Source organism: Bos grunniens, chromosome 15 (genome assembly GCF_055505025.1).
Source record: "Bos grunniens cultivar Pamir isolate PY7600 chromosome 15, Bosgru_T2T1.0, whole genome shotgun sequence".
Taxonomy (NCBI): domain Eukaryota; kingdom Metazoa; phylum Chordata; class Mammalia; order Artiodactyla; family Bovidae; genus Bos; species Bos grunniens.
Window position 1 is genome coordinate 29,035,184 of NC_141179.1, and position 23,526 is coordinate 29,058,709.

General features: G+C 52.5%; 1 protein-coding gene across 3 annotated transcripts in view; it reads right to left on the minus strand.

Moving 5' to 3' along the window:
* The window catches only part of FXYD6 (FXYD domain containing ion transport regulator 6), a 36,609-nt gene extending 14,317 nt beyond the window's left edge, over window positions 1-22,292 (minus strand). The window contains exons 1-2 of one of the 3 annotated variants that reach the window (XM_086339438.1): window positions 22,254-22,292; window positions 10,300-10,533 (exon numbers count right to left, since the gene is read on the minus strand). In XM_086339438.1, the coding sequence (XP_086195564.1) occupies window positions 10,300-10,318 (19 nt within the window). In that variant the 5' untranslated portion in view covers window positions 10,319-10,533; window positions 22,254-22,292. Of the gene's footprint in view, window positions 1-10,299; window positions 10,534-16,618 lie in introns of all 3 variants that reach the window. The other 2 variants (XM_086339439.1, XM_086339436.1) reach the window with 2 other exon arrangements.
* Between the last annotated feature and the right edge of the window lie 1,234 nt (window positions 22,293-23,526).

The window sequence follows — 23,526 nt, forward strand, 5'->3', positions numbered from 1 at the left end:
TAATCCTCAATGAGATGGTATTTGGAGGTAGGCCTTTGGGAGGTAATTAGGTCACGAGTTTGGGGAGCCCTTATGATGAGATTAGTGCTCTTTTATAAGAGACCCCAGAGAACCCCCTTGCCCCTCTGCCATGTGAGGGCTCAGTGAGGAGACGGCTATCTATCAGCCAGGAAGCAAGCCCTCATCAGACACTGAATCTGCTGGCACCTGGATCTTGGACTTCCCAGCCTCCAGATATATGAGAAATAAACATCTATTGTTTATGAGCCACCTAGCCTATGGTATTCTGTTATAGCAGCCTTAGAACAGACCAAAACAATATTCAATTTCACAAAGATTTAATTTATATTTTTGGTTGTGCCACATGGCTTGTGGGATCTGAGTTCCCCAACCAGGGATTGAATGTAGGCTCCTGGCAATGAAAGCGCTGAGGACCAACCACTAGCATGCACTCGCAGCTGCTTCGGTCGTGTCCGACTTCTTGTGACCCTATGGACTGCAGCCCACCAGGCTCCTCTGTCCATGGCATTCTCCAGACAAGAATAGTGGAGTGGGTTGTCATGCCCTCCGCCAGGGGATCTTCCCAACCCAGGGATCAACCCCTTGTCTCCTGCACTGCAGGCGGATTCTTTACCTATCGAGCCATCTGGGAAGCCCCACTAACCACTAGACATCCAGGGAATTCCCTTAACAATGAGTTTAAATGTCTACGGCTAACCCAGGGATCAAATCCTGGTCTCCGGCATTGCAGGCAGATTCTTTGTCAGCTGAGCCACAAGGGAAGCCCGAGAATACTGGAGTGGGTAGCCTATCCCTTCTCCAGGGGATCTTCCCGACCCAGGAATCAAACTGGCGTCTCCTGCATTGCAGGCACATTCTTGACCAACTGAGCTATCAGGGAAGCCAAAATGTATAATAGTTATAAGGTAAAATATTCTTCTTGAAAAATACAAATCACCTTCTACCTGATACATATGCTATTATTGTACAAAATTTCAGTTCTGTTCTTAGTTCTATGAAATAGGTATTAGCATTTGTATTTCTTGGAAAGAAACACTTTATAGATTCACCTGTGTGTATAGTGGCCAGCCTTTAAGAGAGCCCCCAGTACCTCCTGGCATCCACACCTCTGTGCAGTCTCCTTTCACAGTGCACTAGGGCTAGTATGCTGCTGCTGCCGTGGCTAAGTCGCTTCAGTCATGTCCGACTCTGTGTGACCCCATAGACGGCAGCCCACCAGGCTCCCCCATCCCTGGGATTCTCCAGGCAAGAACACTGGAGTGGGTTGCCATTTCCTCCTGCTCCAATGCATGCAAGTGAAAAGTGAAAGTGAAGTCACTCAGTTGTGTCTGACTCTTCGTGACCCCATGGACTGCAGCCTACCAGGCTCCTCTGTCCATGGGATTTTTCAGGCAAGAGTCTGGAGTGGGGTGCCATTGCCTTTTCCAAGGGCTAGTATGGGTGACCAGTAAAAACATGGCAGAATTGATATGTTACTTCCAGTATCAGATTATAAGCACCACAGCTTTCTTTTCTTGCTTTCTCTCTCACGGATTGCTTGCTCTAGGGAAAGTTACCTGCCATGTTAAAGGATGCTCAGGCTTCCTTATGGAGAGGCCCACATGGCAAAGAACCGAGGAGCTCGGTTCAAAAGCCCACTAGGAAGTAAGGTTGCCATGAACCATTAAGCGGGCTTGATCATCCAGCCTTCACCGACTGTCAACCTGGCTGCCAGTTTGACTGCAAGCTCATCAAAGGCCCAGAGCATAACCACTCAGCTCCTCTCCTCCCTGACTGCTGACCCTCAGAAACTGTGTGAGATCATAAACATTTGTTGTTTTAAGCTACTGTTATGTTGCAACAGATAACTCATGCTGTGTATCTACTAACCCATTTGTTTATGATTCCTTTTGAATCTCAGGCATCCAGCAAGCCATTTTTCTTGATTTCTGGAGAACATCTTAGAATTTTCTTTAATGACGATCTATTAGCTGTAAACTCAGTTTTTCTTTATTGTTCACCCTTCTGGGGGGCAGATCTCACATTCCCCAGTAATTCCAACCTTCTAGTATTCAAGACTTTGTCTAATTCCCTCCCCTGAACAGGGGAAGCAGCTGGGACTGCTTCTAGCCAGCAGAGGGGTTATGAGGCAAGCAAGGCCCCTCCAGGGAGGAGGAAGGACACCGGTCAAGGGTCTCAGGCCGCTAGTCACAGCTACACCTCTCCACAGCTCCACCTAATTACCTCCATAGATGCTTAGGTTCAAGTAAATCCCCACCCCCGACACACACAAACACACTGAATTCCTAAACAGAGGTATACAATTCCAGGTTCTGCAAGGGATAAACAGGCAAGCAAGACGGGGGGCAGTGTGTGAAAGCAGAGCACTCAAGATATTTCAGCAAATGTGAAGAGAGCTTCACGAGAGGCAGAGACTACACTCAAGGAGTAGCCCGCATGGCAGGGCAGAGAAGAGGGAGCAGGGAATACAATAGGGCACCTGGGCTGCCTCCATGGAGGAGCTGACAGTCCAGCTGAACCCTGAGAGCAGGATGGGATTCTGAGGGACAGCGGTAAGAAAGGAGAAAAGGAAAGGCATTCTGGCAGAGGAAACAGCATGAGCAAAGGCAGTGAGAAGGGAAAACGGGGATCACAAACAGTATTCAATTTCAAGTTCAGTTCAAGTTGCACCTCAAGGCACTTCATTCAGTAGTGGCCACCTGAAGTGGCTTCCTCAGAAGGCTTCTGAATGAGGGCAGGTAGATGTGAGGGCCTTCATCCATCTGTGATGTCTGCAAAGCGCAGGAGGGGCCGTGACAGCCATCTGCCAAGTATTTGCCATTTCGAGAATAAGATACCTTCCAAAACAGTGAATAATCGAGTTGTGTAAAGCATGAGAGTGTGGGTGGTGAGAATTCTGATAAGAGAGCTGGAGTCAGCCTCTAGAGGATCTTGCACGCCAGGCTAAAGAGTAAAGACCTGTCTTTGTATTCTAAAGAAAACATTTCTGATCAAGTTACAGTGAGCTGAAAGAAATACTGTTACAGATCTGGAAAGAGACCAACTCTCCTCCTTCAAGCTGCTGCCCAGGCCAGGACTACGCCAGCCACACCTCAGCATAAGCTTCCTTGGGGGGCCTCTTGGCCCCCACACCCATTTTAAAAAATCTCGCTGGTTCCTCTGGCACTGTCCCTGAGTCGAGTGGCCAAGGACGCAGACAGAGCCTCTGAAGGGAAACAGAATGTCTTTCTCTCATGGCTGCACTGAGGACCTCTATCTCTTTCTCCTCTCCCTCCCACACAACTGCCCCTCACATTCCTTTCTCCCAGAAAGGAGGCGAGGCTGGCCGAGGAGTGGGGGAGGTTGAGAGGTGGTAGGTGTGGTAAACCCCATTTCCAGGCCACAGAGGCTAAGTAGTAGATTGAAGGGTGGGCGGGAATTTTTGGAAGACTGAAAAGCAAGGCAGAGTTGGGTGGAGCTGGGAGAGGGGGTTCAGGAAAATCACATTAGCCACCTGCACATGTGAGATCATGGACCCCCCTACCTGGGAGAGCCTGTGAACCTGGCCCCCTGGGATGGGGCTCCGGCAAAGTCCTAACTTTTAGACAGGGATGGGGTACGGTCCTTCCCATCTGGAAAACAGAACCAGCCACCTTGTGCTTCCTCTGAAGCATCTTCAGAGAAACAATTCAGAATCCACTCATTTTCCTGCTCTGTTCCATGCTCTCATTTATCTCGACACTGATAAACAGCTGACACTTTGGGTGGCAACAGCCTGTCCATGTTAATTTCCCTCCCTGATCTCTCTGCCGTCTGCACAGTTGCTTTTCTGCATGTGCAGGAGACAGCAATCAGAAGAGTTTCTCTGGTGATTATCTTTCCATACTGAGTCACATAATTTCACATAATTGCCGGGTAAAAGCTGCTCAGAAAGAGAAGCCACGAGCTGATGATATAGCATCACGCTATATTATTTTTGATTCCACGAAGCAGTGAGGTAGATCAGAATACCCAGTTCTATTGTGAAAATAACTCAGAAACAACCTCCCTTTAAAAGGCACAAGCTCCAAATTACAGGGAAACATCCTCATCTCATCCTCATCTCTGTCTCATTCAGCCCCCAAGGCCTCGCTTCCCTTCCCTGGCATCCCACCTGCTTGCCTTCCTTAGGGTTCAGCCCATCAAAAATGTGCCCAGAGGGATCACCAAGGCCTGGGTCCTGGCAGGATCCCCAAAGAAAGATAAGGCCCCCTCCCTAGAAAGGACATACCAGAAGGGGACCTTTATGGGGTCACAGAATGCCTGGAAAAGTGAAAGTGTTAGTCGTTCAGTCGAGTCCGACTCTTTGTGACCCTATGGACTGTAGCCCACCAGGCTCCTCTGTCCCTGGGATTTTCCAGAATACTGGAGTGGGTTGCCATTTTCTTCTCCAGGGAAGCTTCCTGACCCAGGGATCGAACCTGGGTCTCCTGCATTGCAGGCGGATTCTTAACCATCTGAGCCACCAAGGAACCCCTAATACCTGGGCCTTATTGTTTAGGCTAACTGGTTACCCTAGACTGTTATTGCATGCCAAGGAACAAGATTTAGCCTATGATGTATCCAAATCTTTGGAACAAAGAAACCTGTTAAAAGATTTTGCTGTGTATAAATAGGACATAAGCATGATGTGAGGTATACCAGATGGACTTAGAAGCACTGAATGCCAGTGAGTTAAAATGATTGAGATGAAAGCTCTTTATTTGAGGAGTCTGAAGTGCCAACAGAGAAGTGATGTAGCCAATGCATCTACCCAGAACTCACACTGCCAGCTCCTGCCTGCGGCTCTGATATGCTGGGACTGGGCGCTGGGCAGGCCAGGACTGGAGGAGGGGAGTACCATGAGGGAAACAAGCAGGCTGGGCAATGCCTGAGGGTGCTCCGGTAGCCTGGCTGGAGCCAGGAAAGAAGCCAAGGCACCTACAGGAATGCAGTGACCAAGGCAGTGAGGAGCGGGGAGAGAAGCACTGACAGACCCTAGTGATCCAGATTATCTTCAGGGATTTCTTTGGCGGTCCAGTGGTTAGGACTCTGCACTTCCACTGCAGAGGGCACGGGTTCAATTCCTGCTTGGGGAACTATGATCCCACATGCTGTGTGGCTTGTCCAAAAAGATAAAGACTGCCTTTGGTTGGTCAGATGTCAAGGGGGCCGTGCTGGCTTCTGGGAAGGTGACTGATAGAACCGTGTCCGCAAAGGGTCTTCAGAAGGCTTGGAGGCCAACACCTCACTCTCTCAACAGGAGGCAAAGAGATAATCAATCAGAAGAGTCCTTTCTGATTATTCTGGCTGTACTGTGTGGGTGAGTTGGTAAAGAATCTGCCTGCAATGCAGGAGACCCGGGTTCAATCCCTGAGTCAGGAAGATCCCCCGATGAACCCACTCCAGTATTCTTGCCTGGGAAAATCCCATGGACAGAGGAGCCTGGCGGGCTATGGTGGATGGGAACACAAAGACTTGGACGTGACTGAGCAACACACACACGCTTATCACTGTAGCATAGATCTGAATGGTCTAAGGCCGGGCTAAGGGCTAAAACCAGAGACTAAAAATTATCACAGACAAATCGGTCTGATTTATGGGGAAAGAGGTGGATGCTTTACATTCCTAAGACATTAGAAAGTCTTACTGTTTGGGAGGAAAATATTACAGAAGGCAAGAAGTCTGATGTCTTTGGAGTCAGGGGCCTGGCTCCAGCAGTCCTTTCAAGCCTCCTTAGCATGTTTCTATGAAAGGGTCATGCATGCCCTCCATGAATGGCAGCTTTGGCCCTCAATCATACGTGCTCAGGAATGAGGCTTGGGTGTATGGTCAGTATAATCTGGTGGGTGAGGCCCAACTCCCGGTCCAGCTTTGAGGTGCGCTGTGCTTTTACGAGAATGTGGGCGACATAATGCCTCTAGGGCACACAGGCTGGAATGTTGTCTTTGATCTTCTCTGGCACCCCTTCTGCTCCCCTGGTCTTCCCACTCTCCATCCCCGCTGGGGCAGCCAGGCGTCCTCTGCACTCAAGCAAACCACTTCCAGTCACATGCAGCTGCCCTTCTCTCTAAACTGCTCATCACCTTTTGCTTCCCAACTTAGATGCTTTGATTCAAAGCTCTCTTGGGATTTTATGTACAGGAGAAAAAGAAAGCAAAGGGCCAGTCATCACCTACACGGCTGCTCTGTCTGGAATTGTTCCCGCGGGTATTTTGGGGTCCTTCCTGACTGAGCCCAGCACTCCGCTCCACCTTCTCTGTACCAAGCTGCTTTCAGGATGGGGAGGGTCTGTCCCTCACTTCATGTCCACGTGACAAGTGGCCTGGAACGGAAGCAGGGACCACACCGTGGCCTCAAATGCCTACAGTGTGCCCTATACTCTTGGACCTTGAAGCTCCCAGAGATCAGTCATCACCAAGTTTCATCATCTGTTTTTGTAAAATGCAAGGTGATTCTTCTCTATCTTTGGCCCCTTTTGGAAGGTTCAAGGGGGCTTCTCTAGTGGCTCAGTGGTAAAAGAAGATCCCCTGGAGAAGGAAGGGGCAACCTACTCCAGTATTCTTGCCTGGGAAATCCCATGGACAGAGGACCTCCATGGGGTCACAAAAGAGTCCAGACGTGACTTAGCAACTAAACAGCAACAGAAGGCTCAAAACTCCCGTTCCTCATATAGCTGCAAGATACAGCTGCAGCTTCCTTGACTGGAGAAGCCTCCATACAATGCTTCCCCCAGGCCAATCCACGTGAGGCAAAACCCTGGAGCCACTGGCATGAACCTCAGGGACCCTGATGGCTGGAGCTCCCACAGGTACACAAGCCCGCCGCACTCACACTACACACTTCTGGGAGCAGAAGCCTGGACCGCAGTGTGAAAGCAGATGTGGAACCAAGACAGGTGAGTCTTCTGGGTGAGTCATCCAGCTGTGAGCCTGGCTGTAGGAATAAGCAAGGCGCTGGTGACTGGCAGTTTGGGAGTCGATGGGACAGAGCCCTATGGGGAGCACTGGAATCATTCTATGGACTCTATAGAAGAAAAGGAGAATGCTGGGATGGGAAGCCCATAGTTACAGCCCAGTTTGGGGTCAGGATTGGATATAAGAAATGATAATAATAATCGTGATAAACAGAATATTGGTCAGGTACTATTCTTACTACTTTAAATATTCATTCTCACTGAATCTTAAAAATAGCCTGGAAAATTTATGTTTCCATCAGACCCATTTTAAAGGGAAAGAAACTGAGGCAGAGAAAGAATGGTCCGTTGGTGGATGAGAGCTGGATTCCATACTTCCGCCCAGCTCAGTCTGCCTCCCTGCTGAGGGAAGAAGGGTAAACTTCCTGCTGTGAGCCCTGGACTCCAGCGCCCCCAGCCCCACACCCCAGGGGAGGGTTCACGCCCACTCAGGGACAAAGGCCACAACGGGTCACCTGCACTGCTGCTCCCAGAGGGCTCACGCCCCTGGCAGCTGCCACTCTAGTCCTTGCTGCTGTCCCAATCCAGTGGGCTTAGGCTGCAAGGCTCAGGCCTGGAGAGAATCAGATGAACTCTGCAAAGAGGGGGCTCCCGCCTCTGGGTAAACATTTACCAACCAAGTCCTAACATCGCTGGCCTCATACACACCCCTGACAGAAAGACACAGTGGAATTCAGTGTCTGCCAGCTCACACCCAAGAGAGAATTTCTATTCCCTTGTGGATAGAGTTGTTCACTGGAGAGGGTGGTTTTTTTGGTAATAGAGTATGGAATTTGTGCAGCTGTTTAGGTCAGAGTTGACAGCACAGCATGGAGGGATCTGGAGGATCAGCCAACCCTGCTGCCCACTTTCCAAGGCTATTATAAAAGTCAAGTGAGGTAATATACGTGAAGGGCCTTTGTAAACTGTAAAGCTCTGTGATAACAATACCTAACAGCTATTAGGCATTCATGGCATGCCAAGTGCTGTTCTAAGTGGTTTATATGTACTCATTCAATCCTTATGGTAGTTCTAGGAAATGGCTCCATTTATGATTATCCTCATTATACAGAAGGAGAAACTGAGACCAGAAAGAATAAGCAACTTGTCTAAAGTCCTAGAGCCAGAAGGTAGCAGAGCCTGGATTTAAACCCAATCAATCTGGCTCCTGCTCTGAATCTCTCCACCATCCTGCCTCTCTGCTACTCAGTGGCTTTGGGGTCTCAAACAAGTCACTCTACCTCTTGGAGTCTTTGCTTCTGAAACTGTAAAACAGGAATCTCAGGAGCTGTGAGGATTAGATGAACTAGCCTCTGTGCATAAGCAGTTATCATTCGCCTACATCCGTCCCTTTGGCATCTCCTTTTGGAGAGTAAGCAGCTCCTCCCCAACTCCAACCTTGAAGGTCTACTGGAGGCTGCCAATCGCACCCACTCCCTTGTTGCTATAAGGACTGGGTTTGAAACTTCAGTGTCCCTCAGGGGTTGTCACATAGTCTGGAAACAATAGAGGAGGGTTCATAGCAGCCAAGGTGTGAGATGTGGCGGTGGGGGAATCTGGTGCGGAGAAGTCAGGCAGCAACTCACCAGGGAAGAGCTGGCAGGAGAGAGAAGCAGGGAGAAGAGATGGGGAGAGGTCCCGGCCAGGTGTGCTCTGGCCGGTCCCACAGGCTACCTGCCTTGTCTCAACCAGATGCAATGGTTTGGATCATTTGCAATGAAGGGATACCATGTCACAGCAGGAAGTCTCTGCCTGGTGAATAGCAAGTGTTTTTAAAGTATCAACTGCTGATACTATTAATATCATCATTCCCCCACCTCCTTCCTCAGCTTCCGCCTTGATTTTCTAGCTTCTCTTGGGAAATGGGGAAGAGAAACAGAGAACAGAGCTGGGGAAAAGGCCCCAGTGGCCTCCTTTCACTTCCCTCCACCCCTGGAAGTCTCCAGCGTCCCCACAACAGGGGCGGGGACAGGTCTCGGTCCACAGCAGAAGCAGGCAGACCCCCACTTAACAGAATCAAAAGGCCTCCGGGGGCCACTGCCCTCTTCTTCCTCCAGAAAAACAGGCTGCATTACCCAGGGCCGCCGACAGGTGGCGTGAGGAGCACAGATCTGCCTGGGGCAGCTGAGGCGGGTGACGTAGCCTCCCAGTCCCAAGTGCGGGAGCCCCCCCTACCCAGAGACCCAGAAACGAGACAGAGGACATGAGACAGAAAAGGAAAGAAATCCCAGAGAAGAGAAGCTGACCAGGGGAGGGGGCCCAAAGAGAAGTGCAAGAGAGGCAGGCAAAGCGAAAAGGAAGAGGCTCCGGGACAGAATGGAGGCTGCCCAAGGAGAGGAGCAACAGAAGGTAAGACGGTGGGATGGCATCCCCAACTCAATGGACACGAACTTGAGCAAACTCCGGGAGATAGTGAAGGACAGGGAAGCCTGGCGTGCTGCAGTCCATGGGGTCACGGAGTCAGACACGACTTAGCGACTGAACAACAAAGAAACAGCGCTCCTGATAGAGACTGAACAAGGGATGGACAAGGTGGCAAAGCAAGGAGAGGTTGGAGACTGCTGAGAAATCTACTTTGGAGAAACATCACACAAGGCTCCGCACTGTCTTCCTCCCCATGAGCCCCCAGCTGGGCCTCCATCCTTGGCTCCCCCGGAGCCTTCACCACGCCCTGCCTTTCCCAGTCACACCAGTGCTCCAAAGAGCAGGGGAAGGAAAATGTGCCCAGGTGGGGTGTGGAGAGAAGGGTCAGCAGGCAGCTGCAGCTCCTGGGAGAAGCCAGTTCACATCCCGCTCTGGCTGCAGGGCGGCTGCCCAACAGGAGACACAGGGCCTCTGCTGTCCCAGCAGCCTGCTGGGCCGCGGCCAGGGGCCTGAGGCTTAGCCCTGGTGGACCTCAGGTGCCACACCCCACGGTGAGCACGCCTAGTCTTCTTCCTAACCCAGAGGCCTCCCAGGAGAAGCCACTGCCTCCCGCAAGGGGCCCCTTCAGGGTTTCTCCCTAGGAGGCCTGGGGCCTGAGACTCCCGGGGTTGGGTGGGTGCCAGGCAGACCTCTGCAAGACTGGGATGCTGTGCCCAGGACACCCTGGTCCTCCTGCCTTCTGGGTTTAAGGGAGATTGGAGTAAGGTCTATCGGACCAGAGACTCCTGTCCTTCAGCCTCAGACCCTCGAGTGTACCTGTGGCAGTCGTAAGACAAAGGGGGACCAACTGTGTTGTGTGTGATCCACCCACCCTCCTCCCTGCCCATGATGGCTGAAGGGGATGATCACAGTGATGGTGGTGATGCCCCTAACATCAAACATCTGTAAGACGCCTGACTTACCAGACAACTTCACAAGCATCAGCTCAAAGGAACATCACAGATGCAGGAGATGTTGGATATCAGGGCCCTTTTACAGATTCGAGAAGGTGAGGCTCAGAGTTACGTTACTTGTCCAAGGCCCCGCAGCTAACAATGGCACAGCTGGCATCGGCCCCTAATTCTGTGGATGCCGCGTCCTAGGCTTTTTCCACTCTTCCTCGCTGCCTCCCTGGCAGGTGCAGCAATGCATGGACGCTAAGGGAAATAAAAATGCTGACCTTGACTTGAGACCAAGCAGGGCTCATTGGATGGAAGTGGTCTGACCCAGCCCAGGGGAGAAAAAAGAGGACAAGAGAATAACCCAGATAAAATTCAACAGCTTTAACGTTGACACCGATGATGTCATTTTCTTCCCCTTTCACAGTTTCCTGCCCGGCTCTGTTCTGTCCACTATGACTGATGTGAAGGCTGGGACCCCGGAGCCCCTTAGGAGGCAGGAGGGCTGGCTCATCCGTCAGCCATCACTGGACCCCAGCTGTTCACAGGTCTTCCTGTCACTCACTCTCAGCTGAGCTTCACACCAGAACGGGCTGCCTTCTCTCCCTCCCAAGCCTCCCCACAGTACCTGCTGGGCACCCTGCTGCTCTCTGCCCAGCAGAACATCTGCATCTATGCAGGAAGCAAGACAGTATCCCAGACGGGTTGTAGGAGGTCCTGGCCATTGGAGCCAGGCTCACAGGGCATGCCAACAGAACTACCAGCCCAGCAACTGACAGCCTTTCAGAGCAGGTTGCCAAGCTGCAGACCCCCCTCCCATTTTTTTCTGGTCTGGCTCAAAATTAGATTAAGGTGTAGAACTGAAATAAAGACAGTCCCTACTCAAAAATATATCCACACCCGCAACATTCTCCCAAGAAGAGAGTTCTTAATTCCACCAAACGTTTTGTTTGAAAGGTAAATACTTCAATCCTAACAGTTATTTACATCTCAGCCCAAGTTATTGAATTAGGTTGATTTCCAAACAGCTGAGATCTGCCTGCATTTAGGTGGAGAAATTGGTGGAGAAAAGAAGATTAATTTTGGAATGAGGAGTAATTTTGGAAAGAATGGTAACGTTATTCTTCCAGGAACCAAATTAACAACAGGTACTGATGGCCTCCTGTTGCCAAGGACCTCAGTCATCACTGGGGGAGCTGCAGCAACAGAGTCCCTGCCTCGTCGAGCTTACAGTCTCACTGAGGTCACAGGGTTTGCTCCCCGCCTCCAGAACACCACGTCCTATCTGTGGCAAAGTCCTAGCCGTGCTCACTCCTGCAGGACCTCTGTAAGTTTCTTTTCCACTGCTCGCTGTAGTTTAGACCCTCACCACTGCTCCCCTGGGCTGTTGCGGTACCCTGCATAATACAGTAGTGTCCGCGTGCTCAGTCGCTTCAGTCATGTCCGACTCTGCGACCCCATGGACTATAGCCCGCCAGGATCCTCTGTCCATGGGATTCTCCAGGCAAGAATACTGGAGTGGGTTGCCATGCCCTCCTCCAAGGGATCTTCTTGACCCAGGTTTCGAACACACGTCTCTTAGGTCTCCATTGGCAGGAGGATTCTTTACCACTAGCGCCACCTGGGAAGCCTAACACTGTAGTAGCTGCACCTATCTTTCACCCTCTCCCTATAATCTGTCTTGGACATTAATTGGACTGTATGATTTAATACACCGAATGTGTATGCTGATCACTTCTCTACCAAACTCCAGTGTATTCATGGTGTTTCCATACCCTAATTACTTTTTAAAAAAATCAAAACTTTTTAGCCTGGCATATAAATACCTCTATCTCTTTTCTACCCTTCTAGTATTTCCTCCCAGTACTTTCAGCTAAGATGATCTACTCCCATCCCCCACCACATTGTATCGAGCTCCAAGCCACTGAGTATCTCTTCCCTCCACTGAGCACGGCCTTCCTTTCCCTGTGTAGTCCAGTTCTCAATCCTGCATCTTAGGATCACATGTAGAGCTTTTGCATAATAATAATAATCATAATGGGGATCAACTGCTGCTGCTGCTAAGTCACTTCAGTCGTGTCCGACTCTGTGCGACCCCATAGACGGCAGCCCACCAGGCTCCCCCATCCCTGGGATTCTCCAGGCAAGAACACTGGAGTGTGTTGCCATTTCCTTCTCCAATGCATGAAAGTGAAAGTGAAGTCACTCAGTCATGTCCAACTCCTAGCGACCCCATGGACTGCAGCCTACCAGGCTCCTCCATCCATGGGATTTGCCAGGCAAGAGTACTGGAGTGGGTTGCCATTGCCTTCTCCAGGGAATCAACTAAGTCCCACCAAATTCTAAACTCTGGGGGTGTGACCAAGGCATGAGTCATTTTTAGAATCCCTCACTCATTCTAGGGCTTCCCCAGTGGCTCAGTGGTAAAGAATCCACCTGCAATGCAGGAGACTTGGGTTTGGTCCCTGCATCGGGACGATCCCCCATAGGAGGGCATGTCTCCCCACTCCAGTATTCTTGCCTGGAGAATCCCATGGACTGAGGAGCCTGGTAGGCAACAGTCCATAGGGTCACAAGGAGTCGGACATGACTGAAGCGACTGAGCACACAACACACACTCATTCTAACATGCAGCCAAGGCTGAGAAACGCTGTCTTTGTCCAACTGCCACTCCAGCCCACGAACTGAATTGTAGGCTTCTTCCTCCAGACTCAAAGAGCACCTGTGATCTGTCATTAGCACTGACTTACCACACAACACATTCTGGTTTACGCTGTCTTTTAACAAGGTTCTCCTGGCTGGAAGCTCTCTGTTACCCCATGACTTGTAAGAGCTGGGGTGGTGCAGACAGCCACCGAGTGCTGGTTGACAGACTGATGTTTGTCTTGAGGAGGGGAAAGAGCACAGCTCCCATCACCAGGCTTTGGAATTGTGCAGAAGTGGAAGTGCTGAAAGGGACTGGAAGCCTAGCCCTCCCTGTCAGTATCAGCAGGGATAAATCATGCTGATGGTATACACCCTTGATTTGGTGTGATGAAACTTACACTTTACCTCTGTGATCTCCCTCCACCAAAGCCGTAAGCCAAAAAAAGCATCAGATAAATCCCCATTGAAGGGTATATCTACATCTGACCAGTCCTCCTCAAAACTCTCAAGGTCATCAAAAACAAGACAAGTCTAAGAAAATGTTACAGCCAAGAAGAGCCTGAGCAGACATAACAACTAAATGGAATGTGGCTATCTGGAAGAGATTGTGGAATAGAAAAAGGACATTAGGGGAAAACTAAAGAAACCTGAATAAAGATGGTCTTTAGCTAATAACAATATATCAACATTATTTCATCAATTGTAACAAATATACCACACTACGGTAAGACAGTAATCAGAAAAATGTGCAGGCGGCTTGTGTTGGAACTCTCTGTACTAGCTGTTCAGTTTTTCTATAAATCTAAATTTTTTCTTTAAAAAGTCTATTAAAAACAATTTAATAAATTTTTAATTCTGTTAAAAAAAAACAAACAGCTCCCCAACCCCCATCAAGCCCAGGTCTGGTCACCTTCCTGGCAAGCAGCGTGGAGCCCTATGCCCTGCTGGTGGTGCCCGATGCTTCTGTAATAGGGGCTGGGCTTCTATGGTTCAGAACCACAAAGCCAAAAGCCCAGCAACGGCTTTTAAAGCTGCCTTTTAAAACAACTGCTTTGGGTCCAACTAGAGGTCACGGATGGATCTGTGGGCTCCAGAGGAAAATGCAACGTCTTCCCTTGATTTGCATGTTAAATGCTCATCAAACAAGCATTAAACATCAAGTATTCCGTTTAATAGCCTAACTACAAAATTCCAGAGAAGGGCTGAAGAGCATAGAGAAGTCAAAGCCTGGGACTGAGGAGAGAGCAGAGAGTGGTGATATTCTAATAGGCTGAGGGGCCCACGGTGGCTGTAGTCACTTTACTGAATTCCTGCACTGCCCTGAGGCAGATGGACAGCTGACAAGCAGGGCAGGGGTCTCTGGCCCAAATCGCCGCAGCTGACACCCACCAGGGTGGCCCCTTCCTCCCAGGCCCCTCAGGCCTGACAGGGTCTCCTTGAGAAACCCCAACTATAGGTCTGCCCCACCATCCTTCCGTCATGGAGGAGGGCACCCCCCAACAGCTGGGAGGCTGCAGGTTGGGCCTACTGGCCTCCATGGTGCAGAGCTCTTCCCAGTCCTCAAGCCCAGGCCCAATCCAGCCCAGTTGCGCAGGGGGAGTAGGAGGGACAGAATCCCTTTATCAAGCACAGAGAGCTGTTTGAACAAGGAGGCACCTTTATCTTTAATGTGGAATTACTTCTGAGGAAAAGGAAAAGAGCCAACCACGAAAAGAAATAAAGCCCTCTCTTAGAAGTGACACACTGGACTCACAAACCACAGCCTCAGGCCTGGTTTCTAAAAAGACTCCCTTGGAAAGACCCCAAGCTGGCCCACCAGCAGGGTCGTGAGGCCTTGCTGCTACCCCCAGCCCCCCGTCACCACCAGATATGACAGTCTTGGCAGCGCCAGGCCAGCCGTCACCCCGTGGCTTCCTCTGACAGCCCCCAGAGGCAGGAACACGGGGCAGCATTGTGCGGCTGACCCTGCCACAGGCCCAGGACACAAGCTGTGCGGAGTGAGTCAGGGAGCAGGACTCACTGCTGCCTGCCAGCCCGGGGGCCCACGCCCCTGCCCCTGAGGGGACCTCAGTCCAGTTCCAGGGAGTCAGGATGGTGGGCCGAGGTGCACAGAAGCCCCAGGCCAGGGCCCTGACAAACCGGGCGGGCATGAGCGAGTGAGTCAGGCCAGCCATGGAATCACGTCCCCACGCCTGCTGACAAAGGACCATTCAAGAGAGGCCAAACAGTCCCAGCAGCAGAAACAGAAACTCAGAGCAGCTGCCAGGCCAAGAGGCCCAGGAGCCAGGCCCGTGAGACCCTGCTCACAGGCAGACCGCAGGATGAGGCCGCTTGACTGGCTCCTTCCACTCTCTCTGCCCAACAGCCCACTGCCTTGAGAGCACAGCTCTGGGTGGGCAGTTGAGCCCACAGGGCACTTTGTCTGTGCTCACACTGACTTGCCTGGTGGTGGAAATGACATGGGATGATCCCTGACCTATGGGCCCGTATACTTGGAAACCTGCCGAACCTGGTCACTTGCCTGCATGGAGGTTTACCTGACCTTGTTTGTCTCAGCTTCAGGAAAGTACTGTCTCCTCCTTCCTGTTACATGCCTCATTGCCCCAATCCCCACAGAGCCAAGGCCCACGCTTCTGTCCAGGTCCCGTCCATCAGACTATGAGCTCTGTAGCTCTGTAGAAGGGAGGCACCTTCTAGGCATTCTCTGAATCTCCAACACTTTGCAGAGTGGCTGCTCAGTTAATGCCAATGACTGAAGGATCAGGCGTTCAGCACCATTATCGTTTTAAGTCAAATCCAACCTAAGCTCAAAACAACTCAAGGATCTGTGTGGAATTTTAAAGGAATTTTTAAAATTTTTCAGTGCTCCCTTCCCCTCATTTCCTCCCGCCCACTCTCCAGGTCTCCATCAAATCCCAGTCACCAAAACACTATGATGAATCAGCTTCCCTCCACTGCCTTCAGTCCTTAAGCACTTCCCAGACCTCCTGAGCTGTGCTCAGTCACTCAGTTGTGTCCAACTCTTTACGGGCCCATGGACAGTAGCCAGCCAGGCTCCTCTGCACATGGAATTTTCCAGGCAAGAATACTGGAGTGGGTTGCCATAGCCTCCTCCAGGAGATCTTCCCAACCCAGGGATCGAACCCACATCTCTTGCATCTTCTGAATTGGTAAGAGGATTCTTCACCACTAGCGCCACCTGGGAAGCCCCCCCCAGACCTCCAATGAGGTCAAACTCCTAGTTTTCAAACTCTACCAAAGGAACAGGACAAACTGAGATGACCCATGGGCAAAAAGGAATGTACACTTTAGGTGTGTGTGGTGTGCACCTGGGGGGCGAGTGATAGGCAGGAGACAGCCTGGAGGGGCAAGTGGGATTTCAACATGCCCTGGTGCATGAGGACTTTTTCCCACATATGTTCAATTCACAGATGCTCACTGGGCTTGCTCCACGTCTGACACCATGCTCCCGCCACCCCCCCCCCACCCCCATCTGGGGAAAAAACGGACTTTGCCTTTGAAGAAGCAGGAGAGGGTGTGGGGAGCAGGCATGGCCATAAGTAGCTAAGTGCTGGCCCAGTGGGAGTAGCCTTTAAGGGAAGAAGCAACAGAGCATTTCAGGGGTACCAGGAAGAGGAAAGTTTGTCTGTTTACTAAGAAATGTGCAGACTCTGCAATTGCATGGACTGTAGCTTACCAGGCTCCTCCGTCCATGGAATTTTCCAGGCAAGAGTACTGGAGTGGGTTGCCATTTCCTTCTCTGCTGCTGCTGCTGCTGCTAAGTCGCTTCAGTCGCGTCCGACTCTGCGAGACCCCATAGACGGCAGCCCACCAGGCTCCGCCGTCCCTGGGATTCTCCAGGCAAGAACACTGGAGTGGGTTGCCATTTCCTTCTCCAATGCATGCAAGTGAAAAGTGAAAGTGAAGTCGCTCAGTCGTGTCCGACTCTTAGCAACCCCATGGACTGCAGCCCACCAGGCTCCTCCATCCATGGGATTTTCCAGGCAAGAGTACTGAAGTGGGGTGCCATTGCCTTCTCTGATAAGAAATAGGAAAAGCTATCTTAAAGAATGAGCACTGGAGAGGGGCCTCAAAGAACACTGTAACGATAATGAGTGCTAAGTCGCTTCAGTTGTGTCCAACCCTCTGAGACCCTATGGACTACTGTAGCCCCACCAGGCTCCTCTGTCCATTGGGTTCTCCAGGCAAGAATACTGGAGTGGGTAGCCATTCCCTTCTCCAGGGGATCTTCCTGACCCAGGCATCGAACCCTCGTCTCTTATGTCTCCTACACTGGCAGATGGGTTCTTTACCACTAGCGCCACCTGAGAAGTCCTAAAAAATTGAAAGAAATTCTAATAACAATAACAATGTGTTAGTACTATTATTATTATAGCAATTAATATCCAGCAAGTGTGTTCTATATGCTAGGCACAAAGAAGCACTTGACGTAACTTAGCCCTGCTCAATTCTCATGCCCATTTGACAGATAAGGAAACTAAGGCTTAGAAGAGTTAAGCAAGCTAGGAAGCGTCAGCAGCCAGATTAGATCCCAAGTCTGTGCATCTCCAAAGGCGACCATCCCCTGCTCTGCAGGCCGAAGTAAGGGTTCATTCCTGCTAGGGCCTGAGCAGAGGCAGAGGGTAGGAAGTCCAAGGCTCGGGATGATCACATGGAGAAGGTGCCTGGTGCGATAGCTGCGGCCAGGACCCAGAGAGCTTCGAGGGCCAGAGCCAGGCACCTGTCCCCACTAACAGGCACGGAGAGGTTGGAATACTGGCCCACAGATCAGTGGTAATAAAAGCAAGAGGGCTGAGAAAGTGGAAGGAGAGAGAGCCCATCACCATGGTCTGGGTGAGAGACTGCAGCTGGGCGAGGTGAGAGGGTGCAGGGAACCTGTGAGCTCACGCCTGTGTGTCAGGTATGGATATTATGTATGAGTGAGAAGGGGAGAGAGAGTGCAAGTGTGAGCCACACATGAGCGAGTGCGGGGGCCCTGCTTGTTGAAGATGGAGGTTGGGGGGGGGTCCTTCTGGGTGGGAGGTGGGGTAAGGTCAGCCAGGGAGAAACGGAGGAACCGGGCAGGAGCGCTCAGAGAAATGAAACCATCATCTCAGAGGGCTCTAGGTCCTGGAAAGCCCACAGAGCCTGGCATAGGGAAGGGACTCACTTAACAACTGTTAAAGGGATGTACGTATGACGTTAAGACCTTGCTTCTGGCCCCCTCCCGAGGACTGGCTTTGCCCTCCAGCCATGTGAGGGTCACTGTCATTCTAACTAGATCCTCCCTCATCCCTGGCCCCAAATCAGAGCTTCTGAGCTGAGCAGCCACATTCCCACGGCCCCAGCCTGGTCCCCTGGGCCCCAGCGCCCCTCCTGAGCCTCCCGATCCCCCGTGCGTCTTTGTAACAAGTGTGTTCCTGTGTGGCCTCCAGGCTGACTTCATACTTTCCCAGGTCAGAGTCTCCCCTCCCACTTCCCATTCCAGGGCAGAGAAGATGCTGCCAAATTGGATCCAAGGTTTTGTTTCAGCCAGAGATATTCTGCTTCTCATCAGAGACAGACAGCCCTGACCAGTGCCTCCTGTCACGCTCTCCAGTTGCCCCAAGGCTCTCTGTCCGAGGATTCATAGACTCAAAATCAATCTGGCTCATCCCTCCAGAGACCACATCTCCCAAGACTCCACCAGGCCCCGGGTGTTATCCTAGCAAAACAGACCAAGTGGACATGGTGTCCAGGAGGGTCAGGGGCTGCAGCCTGGGAGATAAGAACTTGGTCTCGGATTCTTGAGCATCTCCTGTCTTCACAGGTTGAAAAGGGAGCCTTCTCAGGGGTGACTAAAGACCACCCCCTTCCCTGCTCCACTCAGCTACAACCCTGTGTTATAAAATTATAAGCACAGTTTGGCACCTGGAGAGAAAAGGGATCTTTTGAAAGACTGTACAGGCTACAAAAACTGGGAGGAAAACAAATGCCTTAGAAATCATGAAATCTGACCCATCTACAGGCAGATGAGGAAACAAAGGCCTAAAATCGTGGAGGCTTTTGGGTTCGATCTGTGATCAAGGAACTGAGATCTAGCATGCTGCGTGGTGTGGCCAAAAACTAAAAAAGATAAAATCGTGGAGGCTTTCAGTTGCTGGAGATCAGTCTAAGCCATTCCTGACTACCACCAGAAACCCAGTTTGAAGGGCTATCTGGGATATGAATGCAATGCCCCCTGGAGCACAGCCAGGACTACACCTCGGTCTGCACCCCCAGGCTCTCCTCCTTTATGCTGCAGGCAGGGCCAGGGCCTCTCGTGACTGGTCTGCCTCCTCAGGTGCTCAGGCAGAAGCTGGTGAGTGATTTGTTAAACAATGAGTCCTGGGGGCTGCCTGACACAGTCTGCCATCCAGATGGCTGCCAGCGAGGCCCAACGGGGCCAGGGGCCAGGCTCTGACTTACAGGATCCAATGCTCTGGCTTCCCTATGGCTGCGGGGAGTTTCCAGGGTCTAGGGAACTGCCTCTGCTCCCTCCTCTCCTGGCCACATTCTCCAAGAAAACATAATGAAGCAGGCTCCCCATCCACTAGGGCACCCACACTTTGAAGGGACATGGTAGTCCCCAGAGGATTGGTGGCAACAAAGAAAAAAAGGCAAGTGAAGCAAGTGATGTGCGACAGGAAGTGTATGTGTGTGTGTGTGTGGGGAGGGGGTCACAAATCCTGGCTGAAGAGTCAGAGGCCTCAGCCACAGTGGAGTGTGTGACCTCCAAGCCTCAGTTTTCCCATTTGCATGATGTCCCGACTGGATGTCCCCCTTCTGGCTCTGAGAAATCTAGGATTCTGAGGTCAGGGACTCTCTTCCTCGTGATCCTGGCAATGAACACACAGTAGGTACTTAAAGCAATTCACTGAATAGTTGAATGAAGTGGGGCCCAAGTCAGTCCAAAGTTCACAAGGTGGCCAGAAAGGAGACCCTGGCCTCCAGAGTCTATCACCAGACCCAGAGAGAAGCTACAGGTCTTGGGCAAGCTCTAGCCATCCAGGAGCCCTTGGCAAACTGCCTTCCTGTCCCAAGACACACAGATGTGCTTGGAGGAGCCAAGAAGAAAGCAGGAAAGTGTCCCTGGGGGATAGAGGGCAGCCTGGACACTCCTTCCCCGCCCATCATCACCCTAAATACACCCTAAATACTTTCTAAATACACCTGGCTCCTCTCTTGCTGGCTCCTCCTCCTCCCAATCCTCAAGGCTTTGTCTTCTCTCCCTGCCCTCCCCTGCTCTCCTAACACAGTCACACCTTTCCTCCTTCCTTTGCAGAGGTTCAGAGCCTCAGCAGATCTTGGAGCTGCCTGATCCTGTGTTAGGCAGGAAGGCTCAGGGGCAGAACTGAGATTCCTAAGAGGGGCCAGGAGCCTCAGGCTTTCTTAGGGTAAAGGCAGGTAGGAAGCAGTGGGGAGAGATTTACATTCTGGTCCATGCCCAGCCTCTTGCATCTAGCACCCAGGAGAGGGGCTCCCCTCTGAGGGAGTCTGGAAGGGCATCTCCCCCCATCTTCTGCAGAGTTCTCAGGGAGATGCTTCCTCCTAGCCTTTCTCAGCCTTCCCCTACACGCTCCTCCAAGGAGCTGGATGAGGCAGAAATCGCGCTCTCTTCCAGCTGGAGACCTGTTCAGAAGTACTCGTGTGTGTGTGTGTGTGTGTGTGTGTGTGTGTGTGTGTGTGTGTGTGTGTGTGTGTGAGAGAGAGAGAGAGAGAGAGAGAGAGAGAGAGAGAAGGAAAGCAATGGTATATGTTATTGCTGGTCTGTGTGAAAGCGCACACAGTTCAATGACAGGTGTATGTGTAGCCTTGTGGGTTGTGTGCGGTGGTTTGGTACATGCATGGTGTATTTAGTGTGTACATGGTGTACATGTGATATAATATATGTGTGTGCTGTGTGTTTATGCAGTGTGTGTGGCAAGCAGGTGTGTGTCTGAGTATGTGGGTGGTGTGGTGAGCGTGCATGTTTGGGGTGTGTTTGTGATGTGTACTGTGTGTTGGGGGAGCTGGAGTGGCTAGGGGCGACATCAGTGTGAGGTGGGAGCTAGCATTTCAGGGTCTCCTACCCAGAGAAGTCAGGGGTAATCAGTATCTAGGCAACCATGTTGGGGGGAGGGGAGGAGATATGGAGGTGAGGAATGGGCAGAAAAGGAGGGAGGCTGAGAATTGAAAAGGGGTTTCCATGGCAACTACTGGGCAGGTCACGTGAAAAAGGCCAAAGCAGAAACAGATATAGACATCAGCACATACACACGATGAGGGCCCTGGGACCCCAGAGTGGGGGCCCTTCCACAGAAGACATGGGCTGCCCACTGATCCATCTCCAAACCTGGAAATCTGGGCCTAGGCAGAGAGCACGATGCCAAGAAGACAAAGGAAGTGGAGAAAGAGGCCACATTGGCGGGGAGAAGCCCTGGAAGCCACAACCCGAGGCTGGATGTGGGCAGCGAGGGCCTGGCCAGGCCCATTCTCCAGCATGCCTGCTCCCTGCTCCCACCCTCGGTGCTTCCTCTACCAGCCACCACTTGTAAGAGCCCAGAAGCAAGTGCCAGGAGCCCCTTCCAACTAGGCAAGGAAGCCCAAAAGACACAATGGGGAAGGCTGTGCCAAGGCCAGCCTTGCTGGGGAAAGAGGGCAGGGTACCAGGAAAGGAGGGGATGGGGCCGGGGGACCAGGCCCACCCCAACCCCCACCCCGCTGGAAGAAGCCAGGACGGGTTAGAGAAGAGGAGAGGAACACTAATGCACTCTCATGAACCATGCCCTGGAACGCCAGCCCTTTTTTTTACCTGCCCCTCCTCCCGGTGCCCACTGCCCAGCCCCAGCTCCCCCGTCCTCCAAGCGCCAAATCAGCAAGTCCCATTTTTCATGGCTCATGTGTGCACACTCATAGCCAGCCACCTCCCCTCGTCTTCACAACCGCACACTCAAGTGTCCACAGCTTCCAAGTAACAAAGGGAAAACTACACCGCCCTGGTAAGAGGAGAGCAGCCCTTTCCCCCTCTCCCAAAACCACAGCCCCAAGCTCCAGGTAGCAGCAAACGCCTTGTCCGAACAGCTTCACCCCACCGCCACGGCCTGTCTCCCCCGTCGGCGGCCCCTCTTCTCTTCCGACGCCCACCTCCTCTTTGGGTTTCCATCTCCTACCGGGTCTCTGCTGCCCTAGCTGCGTGCCTGGCGAGAACCGCTCACACCCACCGAAACAAACCTACCCTGGCAGCATCCTGGCGCCGCGCGATCGGTCCCCACCCCAGCCCCTCTCCCTCCTCGTTAGAGGAACCCAACTTCGCCACCTCTGCAGCCGCTTACCTGCGCGGCGTGTCCCCTCCGAGACAATCCCAGGAGGATGAGTGGAGTCCGGAGGAGCCTGGGAGTGGCGAGGCTGGGGGAGGGCAGTGGGCGAGGCTTTCGCTGTTTTTCCCGCCTCCCCTGCTGGGAAGGGTGGGGGCGGGCTGGAGCGCCGCGTCCCGCAGGGGTGGGGAGTGGTGGGCGGGGGCTCGGCCGGGGCTGGGCTCCGGGGACCGCGGTGTCACCGTCTGCCGGCCTCCGGGTAGCGTCGTCGCGCGGACCCCCTTCTCCTCGCCCGGCGCTGCCCGCCCCTCGAGCGCGCCGCCGCTGCTCCTGGGTGCGGGCGGGATTCAAGGGGCAGGCCGCTTGGAGAAGCAACAGGAGACCGCCGCCGCGGAGACCGGCCAGGGCGCTCGCATCCGCCGCCAGCTGTTGCTTTTTGGTTTTCCTCGGCTGAGGGTGGGGAGGGAGCAAGACAAACACGATGACAGAGCTAGTGTCTCTCCGAAATAGTAAACTCGGCGCGGGGCGGGGGGGAGCGGGGAGGAGGGCGGGGAGGGGTCGGAAAAATACGAGAAAATAACCCAGCACCAGACACTGCAACCCACGTTAACTGGGAGGCTTGGCAATTAAGGGGAATGCGCACCTAAAGCATGAATGGCTGTGTCGTAGGCGCGCGCGCCGGTTCTGGCTGGAGTTGTCATTTTCAGCGAGAGCCCGGTGGGCTGCTGGAGGCGGGGGCTCGCCGGAACCACAGCTTTGCCTCCCAAATCCTCCTCATGGGGGGCCCTCATCCTGCCCCCGCAGGGTCACAGTACTGCCCCCCTCCCAGTCCACTTCTCAGGTCCAAATTCGAGAACGACAAACCTTAATGAGATTTAACTCCTAGCTCAGCAACTCCGCCCGTGATGCCCCCTAGAGCCCAGCACTGAAGGGCGCTCTGGAGCCTCAGTTTCTTTCCTCGTGAAATGGCGGTGAGAACACTGACCCCCAGAGCTGAGCCCGGGAGCAGAGTGGGCGCTCAGCGAGCAGGCAGCTGCTCTGAGGAGCAGGGCCTGTAGGAAGGGCTCCAGGCCAGGCGCTGGCAGAAACCACGGATACTGCAAGGGCTGGCCACTCGGTTGGTAGCCAGGAAGCCACGCTGCAGGCCATGAAGCTGCCCAGAAGAGCCTGGAGGGGGACCGGGCAGGATGGAGCCGGGAATTCCTGGGAGAAGCTGTCCAAGCCTGAGAGGGGCCACAGGGACTTCCTCACAGACCCTGTACCCTGGAACCATGGGTACTGCCAGCCTTAC